Source organism: Miscanthus floridulus, chromosome 1 (assembly GCF_019320115.1).
Source record: "Miscanthus floridulus cultivar M001 chromosome 1, ASM1932011v1, whole genome shotgun sequence".
In the NCBI taxonomy this organism is placed as follows: domain Eukaryota; kingdom Viridiplantae; phylum Streptophyta; class Magnoliopsida; order Poales; family Poaceae; genus Miscanthus; species Miscanthus floridulus.
Window position 1 is genome coordinate 161558005 of NC_089580.1, and position 20389 is coordinate 161578393.

General features: G+C 44.8%; 1 protein-coding gene and 1 long non-coding RNA gene across 5 annotated transcripts; both read left to right on the forward strand.

The window, feature by feature from the left end:
- Positions 1-6537: 6537 nt before the first annotated feature.
- LOC136545804 (protein ROLLING AND ERECT LEAF 2-like) lies at positions 6538-14014 on the forward strand. The gene is made up of 6 exons (XM_066537779.1): positions 6538-6825; positions 8077-9524; positions 9763-9837; positions 10365-10579; positions 12096-12319; positions 13107-14014. Exons 2-6 carry the CDS (start codon positions 8213-8215, stop codon positions 13774-13776), a joined length of 2496 nt encoding a protein of 831 aa, XP_066393876.1. The 5' UTR covers positions 6538-6825; positions 8077-8212; the 3' UTR covers positions 13777-14014.
- Positions 14015-16203: 2189 nt separating this feature from the next.
- LOC136545816 (uncharacterized) lies at positions 16204-20336 on the forward strand. Of its 4 annotated transcripts, XR_010781162.1 has the most exons (5): positions 16204-16743; positions 16831-17034; positions 17179-17304; positions 18871-18917; positions 19565-20290. It is a non-coding gene; the product is annotated as an uncharacterized lncRNA (long non-coding RNA). The 4 variants fall into 4 exon arrangements; XR_010781163.1 differs by lacking the exon at positions 19565-20290 and adding an exon at positions 20309-20336 and having other exon boundaries at positions 17179-18917; XR_010781164.1 differs by having other exon boundaries at positions 16831-17050; positions 17179-18917.
- Positions 20337-20389: the final 53 nt, after the last annotated feature.

Here is a 20389-nt window from a genome sequence, read left to right on the forward strand (position 1 = left end):
GTAGCGGAGGCCGGAAGCACGCCAACGTTTGGCATTCTGGTGGACCTGCAACTGTAAAGAAATATGGATCGACGGATGGGCTGATTAGGGCACGTTTACTTCCCAAAATTTTTTTTGGATTTGGCTACTGTAGCACTTTTGTTTGTATTTGGTAATTAGTATCTAAGGCTATCTCCAATAGTTAAAATGCAAATAGAAGACCTATTTCTTCATTTGGGTCACGCAACACGGAAGGGTCACGCACCCAAACACTCCCGTCTCTAACAGCCAACGCATCAACGCCCAGCCAGACTCGCGGCGCGCGTCCTCACCCTGCGGCGCTTGCAGAGGCGGTGGCCGCTGCCGGCGCCGTGCATCCTCCACCGCCACCACCGACTCCACCACGTCACCGACGCCACCGCTGCTCCCCCTCGACGCGACCCCGCCGGGCGAGGCCTCCCGGCGTGGGCAGGAGAGGCCGCCCCATCACGGTTCCGGTGGCGCCCCAATGAGTCCCCACTCCGGCGGCAGGTGCGAGGCCTCCCGGCTCGGATCCGGCGGCAGGCGGGCGAGGCCGCCCTGGCGCGGTTCCGGTGGCGCCCCACTCCGGCGGTAGGCGGGCGAGGCCTCCGGCGCGGATCCGGCGAGGAACCTCCTATCGCAGGCAGGAGAGGCCGCCCCGGCGGTTCCGACGGGCGGTGGCTCCGGCCGGTACCGATTCGATCGGGTAGTGACACTTCGTTCTGCTTCGCTGTTGTCACCTCATCTGCTCCACCCCGACGCCTGGGCCCACCACTACCGACCGCAAGAGTTTTGCGTCGTGGGGGAGAGACAACGCATCTTTGCGTTCCGGCGCAGCTCGTACCCAAAATAGGTGTTCTATTTGCATCTGCCGTTGGAGACTGATTTTAGTACCAAAAACGCTATGCAGTATCCAAAATACGTTTGGGTCACGCTTTGGCTATTCCGTTGGAGACAGCCTAATTATAGACTAATTAGGTTCGAAAGTTTCGTCTCACGATTTCTCACCTAACTGTGCAATTAGTTTTATTTTTCGTCTACATTTAGTACTCCATGTATGTGCCGCAAGATTCGATGTGACACTTTAGGGTGAAAATTTTTAGAATCTAAACAGGGCCTTAGTTGGACTGCTGCTAATGAGCTGCTGGCCTGCCGCCGGGGTCGTACGTATTTTTGACCGGGGTCTAAGCCGGTAAAAAAATCGTGGGGTACAGGTACGACCACAAAGTCGTCGGTGTCGGATGACCCCGTCGAGTGAACGTAGCTTCGGGCCATGTGGGCCACGTGGGCTGTTGAGGGAAATCATCCTTCTGTTTAGATAGCAAATCGATGTCGTAAGTGTCAACTCGTCGGCATCCTTTCCTGGATTCTTTACCATACTACTATATCTTTTGGAAAACTAAAAATTAATAATATGTAAAAGGACGAAATAAAGGAGAAAAGGACGTTGCGAATTGTGACTTGAGGTGAGGGTGTGTGAAATATTCCCAGTGAGGCAGTGACCCAATCTGAAAAGTGAAAATCAATTGTTCGACTTTGTTTCTTTTGGGGGTGATGCCCGCCCACGCCATGAGCTGTACAAGAATGTTACCGTAAAGCACCCCTCGAGAAAGACTGAAAATAACATATTACCGAGATGTTCGTTAATTAGCATGTGTGTTTTTATTAATTAGCATCTGTTGTCCCAGAAAAAGAAAATCCCATGCATCTGGTCAAGTGGCTTGCTTCTGGAGAAAGGTTTTTGTTAAAAGACTATTACGCAATCAGGAAGACTTCCGTAGGATAAACTAAACATCGATGTCATATCAAGATCGTCCAAAATAAAAGCCCAGTGAGTATCTAGTCACCATTAACACAATAATTAGTTTGTGAACAACCCATGAATAGTACGACCTCAGGATTCCCTCGCAAAAGTATGTTGTTTTGGAAAAAAACTAGTCAAATCTTAAAAGGTACAAATATTAATAACTTTTGAACCGTTGAGTTTGGAAACATGCAAGTCACATGTGTAGATATTAAAAAGGTACTTGCAAAAATTCATATATTAATTTCAAGAATTTTAAAAATATTACGAAAATAAACAATGGTCAAAGACAAGCATCAGGCTCATGTAAATATGAATGTAACATGCATTTCTAACCCAAGTAAGTCGTAGGATCAAAGGTTTTGACTAGAGAGAGATTGAGTTGACGATGACCACTAGAAGTCATAATATTAGATAACTTTAATTAGTAACACAGAAGAGTTCTAGTATATTACTTTCACTAAGCTAGGTGGATTTTTGCAAGCTAGGATGACAAGCAACAATTCAAATCTAAGAAAATAAACAACACAAAGCAAGAACTTGAATGAAACTTGAGTGCAAGAGATAACCGCAACGGAGACACAAAACTTTTTTCCCATGGTATTAATAACTTGCCAATCGCCTCTAATCTACGTTGAGGTTGATTCAATGCTCATCGCTTCTCTATCAAGTCTTCACTTGACCTTCAGGACGAATAAAACAAATGAACCACTCCATACCTCCTTTCCACTATAGTTGCTCCACGCTTCCTCCAGTGGGGTGAGCACAAAACCTCTCACAATCAATTGTCTCGAGCACCAACACTATCTTTTTTGTTGTGCTTTGATGAACTCCAAGCCGTCTAAGAGGAGGCAACCTCTAAGATTAACGGGGAAATGACGCTTGCTTGAAATATCTGTAGCGACACAATGATCCACCAATTGATACAATGTACTAGAATGTTCTCAATCTTACCAAAGATGCAATCTCAAGGCTGGTTAGCGGCTTGGTGCCTTTATAGAAACCTTAATGTCCAAGTTTAAATGTGATAGTTTATCATCTTCCTACTCATTTGTTATCTTTTTGTTTGGTTTGTACAATGGAATTGATTGATTTATTCTTGGTAAATAATAACTAGAATAGTGACGACAAATGGAATTATTGTACCAAATATCAAAGAATGAACTCACGGTGTGCTGCTTCGTCTAAAACTGATCAGTTCGTCCAACAAACACCTCCCAGTCTAATCACGAGTGTTCCACCACGAGTTTTCATTAGCAGGATAAGGACAGGGTGAATGGCGGACGTTCATTAGCAGGATAAACGCCACATCGATGGAGTAGCATACTGATGAAATTCATCTTGCAACGCGAGTAGTAAAAAAGTAGCCGCAAACTTCAACTGTATATTGATATATTATGTTACATTGGGACCATATGCCCATTTTGCATCTTCGCTTTAGCCTTGCTGCAGCATACATATATCACCAAGAAACTACTCTCATGCTACCAGGTGTCTCTGCTCTGCAAAACCACTAGCCCAGATGACATGATATCCAGGGCCAAGGTGGAGTTGGGTCAGTACGTCACGTTGACGCGTTGGAGAAGCCCTAAACGCCCATTCTCGCGGGGTCTTTGTCCACGTAGTCACGTAAGCTAAAAAGACTTTTCTTTCGCTGGCTTCTACAGACCCTGGAGTGGGCGTCCATTCCAGTTGCGGTTTTCTTGTTGCCGGGCAAGATCTCGACACAGCTGCCGGTACACTTCTCACGTGGCGACCACATGACCTTTGTTTTCTCCCCCAGGCCCCAGCCAACCGTACGTGCGTGCTACAGTAGGCTCTAGAGAAGAGAGGAGAATACACGCCCTTGCCTTTTTCCAACGGGAGTGTGACGTGGTTCCTCGCATTTAAAAAGCAGGCCAAACCTTTTCCGATTCCGATCGGTGGCCGAAGCCCGAAGGATGCATTGCCATTTTACGGAACCAATATCGCTTAAACTTATCAACCGACTTATTAGTTAAAATCTATAATATTTTTTTTCATAAAAAATTAGCTTTAGTCAACTTTAATATCAGCCGAACAGGCTGCAACACATCTCCACGTGGTTCCGCTGACTCCAAACACTTCTGTGCGTATACGTACGTAGTAGCATTGGCGCTGGTCCTGGACCTGAAGGGTAAAAGAACACTAGTATGATTCCATCTATACGATCGACGTGTCCTAAGTCCTAACGGAAACACAGGCACAAAAGGCCAGCATTTTTTTACAGTTATTTCATTTTTTTTGAACTATAAGTGACATAAGAGCAACGTGCGATGAACAGAGAGATGGCTGTATCTTAACGGTGCGCCGACGATCTGGTCGTGGTTGCGGTGAGGGAGCTAGTGCTCTGATCGCGGTGAGGAGAAATCTAAAATTAGCCGGGCGTACCAATTCCGCATTAGAGAAAGTTATTTATACGAAGCACTGCACCTGCCATCACTCATCAGCCAAAGAAAGGGCTTCTTTAGTTGGCGATTTTTTTTTTAAAAAGGGTACTGCAGCACTTTCATTGTTATTTGGTAATTAGTATCCAATTATAGTCTAATTAGGCTTAAAAGATTCGTCTCGTGAATTTCGTCTAAACTGTATAATTAGTTTTATTTTTTATTTATATTTAATGCTTTATGCATGCGTTCAAAGATTCAATGTGACAAAAAATCTTTAAAAATTTTACAAAATTTTAAAAACTAAACGGGCACAAAATCAGGAGTCATTCTCCCTCCATCACCGCCGCCTACAGGCTAGCTTCTCCGTCCCCCGTCACGTGCACGCAGCTCAGCTCCGCGTGCACCGGACGCCACCCAGAACGAACCACGAACGCAAGGCACGCAGGGGAAGGAAAGCATCTGCAGGTAAACGCATCCGCAGCAGCGACGCCAACTTCGCACCGACCCCCGTACGTATGAGAGAAAAAGGAGCTTTTGGAGACGAAAAGCGGCTGAAATAATACTACGCCGTCCCTTTCCGCGTCCAGCTTGGGAGAATCTTGCGTGGCTAGGTTGCTTTTGGAGACTTTTCTCCGTGTGCTATTATAAAAGATCGTAATTCTATGTGTGTTTTTAGAAAAATTTAGCAGTCTTTAGTGTTACTATTTCAACTTTTTTATGTCCTACATGTCACTTCCGTCAGTTTAGGCTCTAATGCCGTAAAACTGCAGGCGTGAAAAGACGAAAATACCCTTAAGTCTAAATATGTTATTAATTTTTTTGAGCATCTTAACGACTTCAAATGAAAAAACTCAAAACTAGAAAGTTATAGATTTTGTCGAAATCTATAATTTTCATATAAAATTTATTTTTATTTAATTACGCAAAAAATATGATTTGATATAATTAATATATCTTAGAAAAATCATCATTGATTTGATATGATTAATAATACTCAGCCGACGGTACTTTCAGCCGTAACTTATCACGTCAAGCCAACAGGACAACTACGATATCCTTCCTGTAGCCACCATGCGTAGCTTTCAGGTGCGCCGTCGCCATCGGTGCTAGTGTGCTACGGTCAATTGGTGGTGATCGCGCCTCGGTTGGTTTTGGTCGCTTGTAGCTAGCCTCTTCCCTCACCGCGACTAGGCGACTGTTTGGTTGTTGAGACGAACCTGTTCGTGGGTGCCATGATGCAAGGCGAGATTGTTTGGATACGTAACATCGCACATTCGCACACGAATTTGGACGTCAAGAAGGACTCGTCAAAGGGACAAATTACAGTTTGATTTGATTTGTTTACAGCCAACTGAAGCCACGGGGGAAAACATTTTCAGAATTGCGTTTGCTGCTCGAGAAAGATCGTGCCGTGCGTAGGTCTAGAACAGCTGAAAAGGACACAGGGTGGCAAAAGTCTAAGCTGCCGCGCTGACTACGAATTCTGTAACCTACGAGGGTCACACTCACAAGCCACACCATGATCATCGTGCCGTGTCAGAATCAGCAGCAGGGACGTCTTCCAAGTTCCAAATCCATAATTGTGGATTAGCCATCAAGACGATGTAAACAACTATCGCGGTCAGACGGGAACGGTCGCCAAAGCTTCGATATTCATCCGAGCGGGCCTGTCAATTTTGTAGAATCCACGTAGGCGAACACACCAACCGCCATATATTTGTTCGCTTTACCACGAGCGCGCACACGTGACGCAGCCCATCCCCATGTGAGTCAGTGCGCTAACTGTTACACTACGAAGATCGGTGGATGTGGATCCCGTAACCCGACGAAGATCGGTGCACTTTGTTTAACCGAGTGACGCGTACCCGCCGTACGTACACAAGTGGGATGAATCCGTCGACCCGGCAACGGTACGTGAACCAGAGATCTCAAACTCAAAGGCGACTTCTGCTTTTCTCGGCACAGGCGCAGACCCGAACAAACCTGAAACGTGACGATCCAGAGAGATCACGCGAGCCCCATAGTCCCCCCAAGTGCTAGTGGGGCGCAAATGGCAGCCCACACCCAGAAGAAAACAAGCGAAAAGAACGGGGAAGAGCCGAAGAGACGACAGGACGCCTTTCGGCTCGTTCCTCCCCGCCCTGAGGGGCCCACCGGGCGGCCACGAGGGCGCGGGTGGCTAGCTGGCTACGGCCACCACGCACACCGCCGCTGCCCAGCCAAGAGCCAACCCGACCACACCCTGTGGACTGGACGCGGGGGACCCGCGGGGCAGTGACCATCATATCCCCAACCTGGCTCGGCTGCACTGCAGCGACACGAATCCCCAAGCCCACACGCGCACACGCATCGGGCATCCGTTCCAGTCCATCTATCTGCATCCTTCCGCTGGTGTTCGCAGCCCATCATCATCATCATCTGCGTCCCCAGTGCCCACCGTCTTCGAAGCTTCTCCTCTCGACCGGCTACTCTTCTCTCCTTCCCTCGCCGGTCGCCACCCCTCCTCCACGAGACGGACAGCCGGCGGCGATCCTCACCCGCCCAGACGCCGGAGCCCAGCGCCGTGGAGACTCGGACTCCCGCGTCAAGCCCTAGCGCCGCGGGTCCAGCGAGGTGATTATTCTCTCTCGGACTCTCCAACGCTCCAAGGATTGATGTCGTTGGCCGTTGCTCTGCGTTCCTAGGCGAATTGGGGTGCGCGGAGGCGGGCGATTTGGGGGGCACGAGTTGGGTTCATGTTGGTCGGATCTTTCAGCTTTCCGTTTGTGCTGGTAGTATGCATTGATGGCATAGTTCTTCGTTTTCTGGTTTTGGTACTGGTCAGTGCTGAGGAGTCCGCTCAGGGTACCAGCCGGACGTTCTGTTAGGGTATCAGTGGAGGGTGGGGTGGATGATTCGTTCCGTGTGCGAGGAATTTGCGTAATTGTGTGGTGGGCACTGCAGTCACTGAATCAGTTTTACTTGTACTGACCATATCGATGGCTGATAAAGCTCCCGTGCTATGGTTCTAGGCATGTACCCAATCACCGGCGCCGACCTTGGTCTGGTTCCAGCTTGTGCTGTCCGAATCTCTGACAGTTGGTTTCTGCAACGCTTGTCGGAGAATTGGCGGTGCCTAGAATTATCTCACTTCAGATTGGGCCGTTACTACCGAAGGATTCAGATGACACATAGATTCCCGAGTACGACAAAACACGGTGCTATTAGTGGCATGCCGAGGTTGGAGTGTGTACACTTGTACCATAGATTTGTGTGGTGGATTGGATTATTGTCGTATATGAGCTTTCGGTTCTCCGTGGATTGCGTTTCAAGTTTGCGATAACTGAAGGAAGTTTTTCTGTCCATGTGCCGATATAATTGTCCTTGAGGATTCTAGTGGGGAAAAAAAAAGAAATTTCCATAAATGGAACATCTAGTTGTTTGATTTGATTTGTTTTCAGTAGGTGCCTATTTAGCCAATTTTCCGTTACATATGGTATGGTCTGAAAAGCGGTTTTCTGTTACTTTGGTTTCACCTTCCAAAATTTCTTTTTAAGCATGGGTGCATTATAAGCCAGTAGCCATTGTGGAACCTAGAATTTATGATCTGAGCTGTGCAGGATACTTTTGATATGGTAATGGCTCGTCCACTCTTTGCCATTGCATTTCCTTTTTTCTGCTGCAGATTATAGTGTTTTCTTTTAAAAAAAATGATGCGATCAGTTTGTGCACTACACATGGAAGCTAAGTTTTACCACATGCTAAATGGACTCCAGTGGGTATACAGAGTTGCTGATGAAACATCGACTTAATTTTCTTTCATGCCTGCTTCACTGAACTCTGGGATATTATCTGATAGCAAAATTCTTGAATACTTGATTGTAGGCACAAAGTTGATACCACTTTGGCGTCTTCCCTACGGAACAGCTTCCCTCAACACTAGCATTGATCTGCAGTGCATAGCATGACTTTGCATGCACCTTTGTCTTTTGTTCGTCATTGAGGCTGGTGCATTTTTATAATGGGTTCACGATCAAAAAACGAAGATGACAAGGCTCTTGTCTTGTGCCAGGAAAGAAAGCGATTTGTTAGAGAAGCTCTTGACGGAAGATGTGCTTTTGCAGCTGCTCATTTCGCTTATATTCAGTCACTCAGGCACACAGGATTTGCTCTCAGAAAATTCGTAGAGCCTGAAGTACCAACAGATTCCTCACTGTTCACATCAACATCTGCCACTCTAGAGCCTCCTACCATCATGCAGAAATCTACGAACCTATCTCCATCCCTTTCACATCATGCTAGTGACTCTTTCTCTCCAGTTCCCTCACCATTATCTTCAGGACGTTTCCATGTCAATCATATGAAAGCTGGGGGTAATTCAGTGACAACTGTTAAGGAGAAGGTGCTTGAACCTGTAACTGCAACTCTGCAAACATCATCCCCTGTGCGTGGACAAGCTATCCATGACCTGGATGATAGTTCAACATTTGAAGCTCCTCCTGGAACACCACCATGGGACTACTTTGGCCTTTTCCAACCTGTTGAGAGTCAGATTTCATTCCATGATGACAAGGAACTTGGTCATGACTTTGAGAATGATGATGATATCAGGCGTCTTCGGGAGAAAGAGGGAATCCCAGAGCTTGAGGAGGAACTGGAGAAGTCTCCTGCTTATCCTGATTATCTAAAGCGGCGCCTAGGAGAGGAGAAACCTCAAGATCTCAAAGATGTTGAGAAATCTCCTATGAATGGTGGAGAGGATGATCTTGCATTGTCAGAAGATGATTTTGACAATCCAACATCTGAATCTTTAGTGCGGATGTTCAAGAATCGCAATGATACGCCTGTTGCACATATTGCAACAGGTCAGTCACCCACACCGCTTCCTACAGATGACTTAGCTTCAGAGACAATTGATTCTCAGGCTGAAAGACCAAAAGATGACCCAGCAGTTGATCCTCAGACTGAAAGACCAAAAAATAACTTGGCAATCGATGCTCAGACTGAAAAAACAAAAGATCACACAGGAGCTGATTCTCATGCAGAAAAACCAAAAGATGACACGAGGGTACTGGACATTAGCATGTATGAAAGTGACGAAACTCCTGTTACAAGTCCTCTGAAAGAAACCTCAACTTCAACTGCTGCATTTCCAGTGAACGGGAAATTCAAGGAACCTTTACGTGACGTAAGGAATGTGGTGAGAGACTTAAACTCATGCATGAAGGAGATTGAGATCTTATTTATCAAGGCATCTGATTCTGGAAAAGAAGTCCCAAGGATGCTTGAAGCAGACAAAGTCAATTTCCAGCCTTTACTACCAGAAGAAAAAGGTTATATTTTAGTAGATTTACATTACTGTTCCATAACTCACACATTGGAGTTTTTCTTCAAAAAGAAAGATGGAAAGTAGAAAGGTTTTGGGCTGCGTACACATCATGATATGAAATTTCCCTGTTTATTTGTTAGCATTGCTGTAGCTTCATCTAGCGACCATTATTTTTTGTCACTCCATCTATAGATCTATTTTATTGTACTTACTACTGGAGTTATCTTTATACTTTGGTTCAGCGCCAGGATCAACAGCATCAGGTTTTTTTGCAACATTATTTGCTTGTTGCAGAGAGGAAGTCCCTGTTCCTCAACGTAAGTTATTTTACTCTTAACTTGTAACTACTACATTTTGTTCCTTTTCCCCTCAGAGACACAAAGTTCCTATAAATGATTGTAGCACAATGTATTGTTAGTCTGACCCTATGCTATTTTTTGTTTAGTTCCACTTATTTTTGGTACTTATGGAGAATATAACTTTGGCCATGGATTGTAATAATATGTTAGTTGTGTAGTAGTATCATACAATTAGATGTTGGAAGCAGTTTTGGAAATGACACTAGTATTCTCATTGCTGTGTGGTCACTTTTTGTACTGCAGTATAGTATGGTTGAAGTTGAAATAGCTAAGTAGCTAATGCAAATTTGGAGGTAGTGTGTTAGCCTATACCTTTCGCCATGAGTAGTTGACGTGTTTGGTAGTCATTGCTGCGGCTGCAGCTGCTGTGTCACTGTAGCAGAGACTTGCGGCATCTGTAGCCACAGCAATAGGTACCAATCAGGCTTAGTAGTGCTTTTATTATCGTCCACCATGACTTAGAAATATCTCATGCTATGGTACAGCTCCTCCTCAGGCTGAAGTGCAGTACCTTACCTGGCATAGATCAATGTCTTCACTTTCTTCATCATCTAGAAATCCTCTTGGGACGACATCAAAGGAAGACACTGATGGTTTCACTGGAAATATCTTTGGTGGTGTATACATGAATTCTGGCAGTCATGCCTCCACACTGGACAGGCTGTATGCATGGGAGAGAAAGCTTTATGATGAAGTCAAGGTAAAATTCTCTTTTTTTCTGTTACCTGTTTTATGACTTCTATCCTATGTGACCAACGAAGTATGTCGGGCTCATTAAGGACATGTACAACAATGTTGTGACTAGTGTTCGAACAAGTGATGGAGGCATGGATGATTTCCCGATTAGGATAGGACTACATCAAGGGTCAGCTTTGAGCCCTTATCTGTTTGCCTTAGTGATGGATGAGGTCACAAGGGACATACAAGGGGACATCCCTTGGTGTATGCTTTTCGCGGACGATGTAGTGCTAGTTGATGAAAGTCGGACATGAGTCAATAAAAAATTGGAGTTATGGCGGGAGACTTTAGAGTCCAAAGGTTTTAGATTCAGTAGAACTAAAACTGAGTATATGAGATGTGACTTCGGCACTGCTACTCGGGAGGAGGAAGATATTAGTTTGGAAGGTCAAGTAATACCTAGGAGGGATACCTTTCGATATTTAGGATCAATGCTACAGAGAGACGGGGATATTGATGAAGATGTTAGCCATAGAATCAAAGCAGGGCGGATGAAGTGGCGCTAAGCATCTGGTGTCCTATGTGACAAAAGGGTACCACAGAAGCTAAAAGACAAGTTTTATAGGACGGCGATTAGACCTGCTATGTTGTATGGTGCAGAATGTTGGCCTATGAAAAGACGACATATTCAACAGATAAGTGTCGCAGAAATGCGTATGTTGCGTTGGATTTGCGGTCATACAAGAAGGGATCGAGTTCGGAACGATGATATACGTGATAGATTAGGGGTAGCACCAATTGAAGAAAAGCTTGTCCAACACCGGTTGAGATGGTTTGGACATGTCCGACGGAGACCTTCAGAGGCACCGGTGCGTAGTGGAATCCTAAACCAGGATAGTAACGTGAAGAGAGGCAGAGGAAGACCGAAGTTGACTTGGGTAGAGGCAATAAAAGGAGACTTGAAAGGATGGAATATACCCAAAGACTTAGCCTTAGATAGGAGTGCTTGGAAAACAGCTATTCACGTGCTTGATTGCTTCTGCTGGGTTTCAACTTTAGCCTATCCCAACTTGTTTGGGACTCAAAGGCTTTGTTGTTGTTGTATCCTGTGTGAGGATATATAGCAGGATTGGCTTGCTTCATTTATGAAGTTATTCAACTCTGAAGAATATTAGCTTATCTTGCAAAGGAAATTTTTTTTTCTGCTCTGATATCAGTTCTTGTAAAAATTCCATATCGAAGATGACTAGAAGATGGAACGAATAGATCATACTAAAACCCAAAATGTATTTGTACTGAGGTTCTGCCACACTATGATATGGTTGCGTAGAGGGCTGCGGCTGCGCTGTAACTTCACATGGCTATATAGTGGGTATTACCCATTTATCCTATAGTGAAATGCTTAAACAAACGTTTAACTTAATTTTATCCTGTTACAATAATATAATTGATGTACCTTGTGGAACCATATACCTTTTGCTGTACATGGGAAAAATATGTTGATTTCACAGTTTTTTCCTCCATTCCTATTCCTTCAGGCAAGCAGTGCAGTTTGCAGGCAATATGATGAGAAATGTAGGCAGCTAAGACACCAGGAATCAAGAGGAGAAAGCCAAATGAGTATCGACAAAACCCGTGCTGTTGTGAAGGATTTGCACTCCAGAATTTTAGTGGCCATTCAGAGAATCGACATGATTTCAAAGAACATAGAGGATCTAAGGGACAAAGAGCTTCAACCACAGCTAGAGGAGTTAATTGGAAGGTATATTTATCCCTTCAGTTCAATCCAATTGGCATTTTAATGTAGTCCTGAATATGTTCTTGTCCCAGGCAGGATTGTGGCTTGTTTCAAACTGATTAAGGCACTTAGGTTAACATGGGACCATCAAATAAATGGGAAGTCTCATTAGGTAGCCTGAATGAAACTGGGCCCAGCTCTGGCCTGGTCCTGGTGTTTTTCAGGTCTTACCATAATAAATGATATAAGTAACTAAGGCCTGGATGAACTTTGCCAGTCTCTGGCTAGGTCCTGATGTCATTTAGTCCTATCTTTACTAGTTATGGAATTACATGGTTGATTGTTAATTACTTACTGTTTATGATGCAGCAGCAATGCCAAAATTTCTTTTAGCTTATGAACTCTGTCATAGGATGTAGCGGCCTCTTGCTTCTGGCCCGTCTGCCTGGCATCGTTAGGGTGGGTCATCTGGGTCTGCCATGGGAAGTCGGAGCTGCTGGATGCTATGCAACCATGCTCGGCAACGATGACTCATGGTAGTTTTGTGCTTTGCCCCGTCGCGAGGGTGGGTTAGCCTTTCAGGTGTCCTGTGGTAGGCATCACGGTTTGGCTACCCTTTCTTGTACATGCAACTTCTTTTTCGTCTTAATTGAAAGGCAGAGCTCCTGCCATTTGTTTTTTTTAAAAAAAAAACTCTGTCGTAGGATGTAACAGAACTCTGGTTATTTGCTGTGCACTCTGGCAATGCACTTTTCATAATCTTTTTTGTGATATCTGTATTGAACAAATACAATATTTGTTGTATTTGCAGTTTGACTCGCATGTGGGCAACAATGCTCGAGTGTCACCGGCATCAACATGATATCATTAAACTAGTATCCAACACTGGCAACATGAAGGCTTCAATTCGCTCAGAATCACAGTTCCAAGCAACTCTACTCCTTCAGGTTGAGCTGAACACATTATGTTCAAACTTTCAGAAATGGATAGCATCCCACAAAGCATATTTGCAGAGCCTAAATTCATGGCTACTCAAGTGTGTGAAGTCACTACAAAAGAAGATGAGGAAGAGTTCCAGGAAAAAGAAGGTCGAAGCTGATCCAATAACAAAGTATGCTGTTGCGCCCATATTTAAAACCTGTGAGAGCTGGATAAATTTGTTGGATGATTTACCAACGGATTTGGAGGATGCTGTTAAAGACCTTGCTGCTCATATAAACCGTTATGTGCCACATCAGGAGAAGCAACGGGGTGCTTCAAAGCGAACCTTATCGTTGTCCCGTAGTGGAAGATCAAACGGGGAGATGGGGGAAGTACAAAGGAGTGACCCCCCTATGGATTTACAATCAAGTTTGGAGATATTTCTAGGGAAGCTTGAAATGTTCACTAATATTTCATTGCAGAAATACATGGAGCTCAAAGAGGATATTAATAAGGCGAAGGAGAGGTATGAGAAGGCACAGGCAGACCAGCGGATTTAATTTCTGGCACAGAACATAACTAGTCATGTAGAGATGCCGTCTAATAGGCATAAATTACTTTTACAATTTTTTAAGTTGCAAGATAAGCCAAGGAACAAAAATGTAGAGTGTAGAGTACATGCTAAAATATACCGCTCAATTGCGGTTGTAAAGTGAGGTGGTGATAATTGAAGTCGAAGTTGCGGGGATATAAGATGTACATTCATCCTGGGGCTATATCAATACATGAGTTTTTTCTTCTTCACTATTCTCATCTATGCAGAGCTTGCAACGAGAGTACTTGTGTACAAGGCGATGCGCTCTTGTGTCTTTCACCGCTTTAGGTCTTGTTTGGATACACTTGTATCCATCTTAATATATATGTGTTACAGTGGATTAGTGTGGAATTTAGTATAATTTCTACCACAATCCACTTTAATCCACGTGAATTGAATGTCCTGTTCGTTTGACTGATAAGTCATGGTTGAAAGTACGGTTGGCTGATTTGTTATGAGAGAAAAATACTGTTCATTGGTTGAAAAAGTATGGCTTATAAGCCAAGCGAACACGACGTGAGTTAGATACAAGTGCATCTAAACAAAACTATTATAATGTGTCTTTGACTGTTATAATTATAATTACATAAATAGGGAGATGATGAGCCGTGATTATAAATAGAGAAACGATATAAAGCAACATCAAAACTTGTATTGTAATCTATCTCCCCTAACTAAAAAGACTACCGCACCCATCGCTCCTACGTCCGTGCCTTGCGTCAAAATTCAAAAGAAGGAAAGAAACCTGGCTCCTTCCTCCCCCGAGAAAATCGGAATTTTGCCTTTATGGGAAGTGGGTTTCGCTAGAATGTCCTTGAATTTGTGGGCTTCGCCAGAATGCCCTTATAAAAGCTGTGTTTCATGCTATTTTGCCATTTCATGTTTTTTCCAACTTTATAAATTTCTAACCCCATCTTTCCGACCAGACGTGACCGTTTTACCCCTGTCTCCTTCTATGTTATCCGCTCTGCTTCTCACGGTCACGGCAACTTCTCCGTCTCGACCGGTGTTCGGGTGGGAGCCCGATGCCGGCCGCCGCCGCCCGTCAGAAATTTACGCACAGCAACGGAGGGCTGCTCTCCAACCTGCTGTTGAACGAACACAAGCACAGGAACCAAGAAGGCCACGCACGGCCAGGAGCCCAGGAGCGAGCACACACGGTGCTGATGCGCTCAGTGCTAGGCTCCGGCTCGGCGAGCAGCACAGCAACTCACCAAGGGCGAGCATGCTACTGTGTTGGTTTGCTCGAGGCCGGAGCACAGGAGATCGACGAACGCAAAGAAGCCACCGGTCGGCACTCTGCCTGATGCGGCTGCAGGGGCACGGCGGAGGGGCGCTCAAAGCAGCTACAGAGGCTTCGGCGGGGCACTGCTAGGCGCCGAGCCTGACTGCATCGGTGACCAACGAAGCCCACACCGATGCGGCCATCTGGAGCTCGAACGCAAGAACAGAACGAACACGAGCGCACGAACAGAGAAGGGGCGAGCACAAAAATTGACGAAACCGGTCGAAATCAAAACGAATCGCTCCCAAACATTGCACAGACCATCACAAGGGAGCATACTCTAAGAGATCATCGCCCAATTTCAGCTTAAACTCTAGGAAATGCAAGATTTGGGGCAAGAACGGGGGTTTTAACCCTAAACCGAAAATTGGATCAATCTACGAGCTCGTACCAAATTAGTTGAATCACTTGGGGGATTTGATCAGCACATATCCTTGCTCGAATCGACTCAAAAAGAACGAACAAAAACGCCCTTAAATCGAACAATTGAAGGACGAACAGGAGAGGAGAAGAACACAGAAAACACAAGAACGCAAAGCTGCGAAAATAAAATCACAAATCTCTTGAATCCTGCCGCGGACATCGGGGTCGCGGCCGATGGGAGCGCGGCTCGCCGGGGTGCATACCGCCGGGGGGCGCTGCCGTCGAAGCGCGGCTCGCCGGGGGGGGGGGGGGGGGGGGGGTTTGCCAGGAGCGCGGCTGCCGGGGACACGATTCGCCGGGGTAGAGACGAGGTGCAGCCGCCGGGGTGCGGCCACCGGAGCGCGTGCCCACCGGGCGTAGCCCGCCGGAGGTGCGGCCGCCGGGGCGCGCTGCCAGTCGGGGACGCAGCCAGCCGGGGACACCGGTCAAGACGGAGAGAGAACGGGAGAGAGGAAGAGGGGAAGAGAAGTGAGGGGATAGAGAGAGGAGGAGATATTTTTATCGGTACGGTAGACGACGGGTGAATGAGCTCAGGGGTAAAATGGTCAGTTCAGGCTAAAGTTTTAGGTGAAAAATATTAAAAATGAATTTAAATCTTAAAATAATATTATAACTTATTGAGCTCGTTTCATAAAGTTATTTCAGCCCACACACTTATGGCATTCGGGGGAAACCCACCCGCCATCACGGCAAATTTCCAATTTTCTCTCCTCCCCCGCCCCCGACGCGCGCTCCTTCCTTCCTTCCCCCGCGGTAGCCATCAGGCCGCGCCGCCGCCACCAGCCCGCGTCCTCGCACCGCCGTCGCAGATCCATCGCACCCGGCGTCGCGCGCCACCCACCATCGGCGCCGCCAGCACCACCCTCGCTCTCGCACGCCGGCCTCGCTGGACGTCGCACCCGTGCCGTCACCGTCGCCGTCGTCGTCGCGGCAGGAAAGATCAATCCCTCTCACCCCGAGTCCTCGCAATTCGCCTCGTTCCCCCGTGATTCGTCCGCCGCCCGGTGCCCCCGCCCTCGCGATGCCCTGGCCAGCCATCGCCACCGTCAGCGCCTCTAGCACCGCCGCCTTCTGCTCAGCGCTGGCGCAATCGCCGTACCGGAGAGCCTCCTCTCGATCTCAACCCGTCAAGTCTCCATCCGTGTGCCACGGCGGGATTCCCTTCCGCTCCGCCGGCTCCTCCCCCGCCCGTCGATTCCACATCCCTCCCCGGCCTTCAAGCAGGTAATGATTTCGCCCATTACCGTGACAAGGTGCATCTCATGTTTCTTTCCTGCCTCAGATCTGAGTTCTAATCTGGATTTTCGCCAGTTCAAGGCTGCTTGATTTTGGGGAGCATGAAGGAGACACGGAGGTCTGATCTGGATTTTTTCCTCTTTTATTGGCTGCTTGATTTTGGGGAATATGAAGGAGACGCGGAGGATGGAGTTCCATGGAGGTCGTTGGTGTGACTTGAATGCCTCCGTAGCCATGGCCTGGGAACCGGAGTAGGTGCCACACATAGCTGAAGCATTGGTGATTGGACTTTCTTGTACCAGACCTTCCCCTTATCTCCGTGATTAGCTTTACTCTTTGTGCTAGACAAGACCTGTTACTCTGTTAGCTCTCTATTCCAGTGCATGTTCAATTGTTTAGTTTAGTTTTTTTTTTATTTTTCAGGAGCAGGAAACCAACTCTTTGTCACATCTATCTGTAGGCAACAACTACTTCAACTGGAACTATTACTACTAACTTGTTAAGGCATATAGCAACAAAAATTCAGTCGCAGGACCTCGTCAGTTTGAGGTGAGCAGTGGAACTGATGGTAGCATGGCTTGGCTGGTTATTAACAATTAACCATGGACACAAGGATATAGTATGTTTCACTGCTCTTGATTTGTTAAATGATAGCTTACAGTAACTTTGTTGCTACTAATGTATGGTAACTTGTTTGGTCAGTAGTAAAAAAAATCATATTGATGAGGATTCTGTTATGCTTGCCTTTGTTTTTCCTCTGTCAGGTATGCCTTTTTATGTTGTGACTACATTCACTTTTATACAGATTATGGTCTTATGGGTGATATTTAGTTACGTAGATATCTCTTGAATTTAGTTATGTTAGACTTCTAGACTGCTCAAATTGTCAAGTGATTTGTGTGGTTGGCCACTAAGAATGAGAGGAGACAGCAGCCGATGAACTTGAAACTTGTTGTTGGTCTGGTTGCATTAATTGCATTAGAATTGAATAAAATAAAGATTTACATGAAGAGGCAAAGAAACCATTTTCTTGTTTATTTAACTTACACTCTATAGCTTGAGCAATATTTGCATGTCTAAAATGATATTGACCACTTCGTTCATGTATGCTATCTATGATTCATTGGTCCCTGATAATTGGAATCTGCAAAATCAATCATAGTTTTGTTGTATGATGAGACAGTTAATTTCTCTATAGACCGCCCTGTCCACTCATGGTTTACATTGATTTGTTGGTTTTTCAACCCAGCCCGGCAGTGCCCGGTTTGGTCTGGTTACTGTGGTTTGTAGAGGGCACAGCCGAGCAGGTTAGACTCGATTGTTTCTTTAGTTTGCTGCTGCACAGAACACTGCTTCTCATATTATGTGTGATGCTTGATTGTGACTTCTAGGTGATGGTTTGGTCTGCTTCTTCAATTTTGTCTCATGGTGTGCACTGTCGTAGTGTGATGCTTGATTGTGACTTCTGCGTGATGGTTGCCGATTTTCTTTTTTTTATTATGCATGATGATTGCTGATTTTTTTATTGATCCTTGATCTGACTGAAATATTATTGGGCAGTAAATTTGTTGAATACATATACAGATGTGAGGAGCCTTACATGTCAAAGAAACCTCTGTTTAGTTTAGAGGTTCTGAGTCTGCATTATTTTGTGCAATTACAAGATGAGACATGAATTTCAGCTGAAGTCTGTGACCTATGAAAATATGAGTGCAAGATTGAGTTCTTGATAGTTCAAATGCTGATTAATAAAAGATAGAGAGATTTTTTCTATCCATCTTGTGCTGCTTAGGTTCCTATTTTTTTATAAAAAAACAAATCTAGGTCTAACTTGATGGAATGGGTTCATTAGTATATGCTGAGAAGAATTATCTGGGCGCTTATATTCTTTGCTGGGGAAGGGCAAAAGTGTGGCTTTTCTGCATGTTCTTCACATTGCTGGTCAAGCCAAGCAAGTAGGTGCATGCATGTTTATTCTCAAAGCTCACGATTTAGCACTTTACGCATTGCTTGTGCATTTAATTGCTTCAGTGGTAAACATAGTAGGTAGTGGATTGAGATGGACCTGCATGCTATTCTTAAGGCCATATTTTCCTAAGACACAATTTTTTTCAGAGGATCTTTTGGATAAACACATGGGGAACCATGGAATTGTCTTGCAGGTAATTCCCTATTTCGGTATCTCTGATTTTGTTTGTTTCCATTATCCTGCGTTCTTCCATAGTTGTACCTCTCGATGCTTGCAACCTTTTCTGATCAAGGATGAATGCGTTGAGGTGCTACACTTTACTTAAATGCAAACATTACAGGTGTTAGTTTGGATAACATAAGTTGAGAACCACCCAATGGCCCTGTTCACTTCGCTGAAAAAACAAGCTGAAACACTGTTCTGGCTGATTTGTTGTGAGAGAAAAATATTGTTCCGGCTGAAAAAAACAAGCTGAAAAAGACAAATTATAAGAGAAGCGAACAGGGCCAATATTAAGCAACATAAGTTTGGGATAGGTATTCTAAAAAGAATCCAGTTTATACATTGTCACTAGTCATCTGGCATCTTAGTTTGGATAACATAAGTTGAGAACCACCCAATATTAAGCAACGTCAAATGGGTGATGTAAGCCATCAACAAACATGTGTCATGTGCTTTGTTGCTATTATTTGCTCTGCTCTTAATACAAAAATATGGTGTTTCTGTGATGATGATTTTTTCACGCAAAGGGTCTGGTAGTTCTCTTGAAATTATCTTTGCACTTATAATATGTCTATAATGTGAAATTTGAACTCACAAATGAATGTTTGACTTTCATAGGAACCCGTTCAGACATGAAGCGGGCTGAATGAAATGTACTGCATAGGTTGGGGCGTTTCGTAGTTCATAGGGCAACGAAGGCGTAGATCTTAGACCTACGTGATTAGTGCAGCTAATTTCTTTGTTTTTTTTCTCACATACATTTGTAATTTGACTTTGTCTTATCTTTCCAAGTATGTCTTTTGCGATATAGTTGGCCTCATCCGGTTATCTATGCTTTTATACATTGTGTTTCCAAGATCTATGATTGTTGCTCCGTAGAACTTGTTTGAACATCCATACTTGCTTTTTAGGACTTCATCAGTTAGTTCATCTGCAATCATATTTTCCCATTGTCATGGTACACCATATGAGCAAAGTTATTATCAAAGGTATTATCATGATCACAATTTTGGCTTGACTATCTGGCATCTTATGAATTTTTGTATGTTGTTTCCGTCGCAACGCACGGGCATTTTGCGCTTTAGCTGGATCCCGCGCATAGCCTTTAGATTTCTTCTTGCCGATATAAAATATTATCTTAGCCGTATTATGGAAAGGTCTATACAATATGGTTTGAGAGCCTGCGATGCCATGCTCACCGTGACTGTTAATTTCACAAACATTATTTTTTAGATTAAATATTACTTTAATATTAATATTTAATTTTATAATATTATTATCTTATTATGTGATCCATGTATTACAAAATATTAGCAACCCGTGACAACGCAAGAGTATGAAGCCAGTCTTATGCGTTTGTAGATGTACGGACGCGAGGACACGGCGTTTCCCCTCCCCTGTGCGTCCTTATCCTCCAGTAAAAAAGAAGGGGCCCCTAAAAAA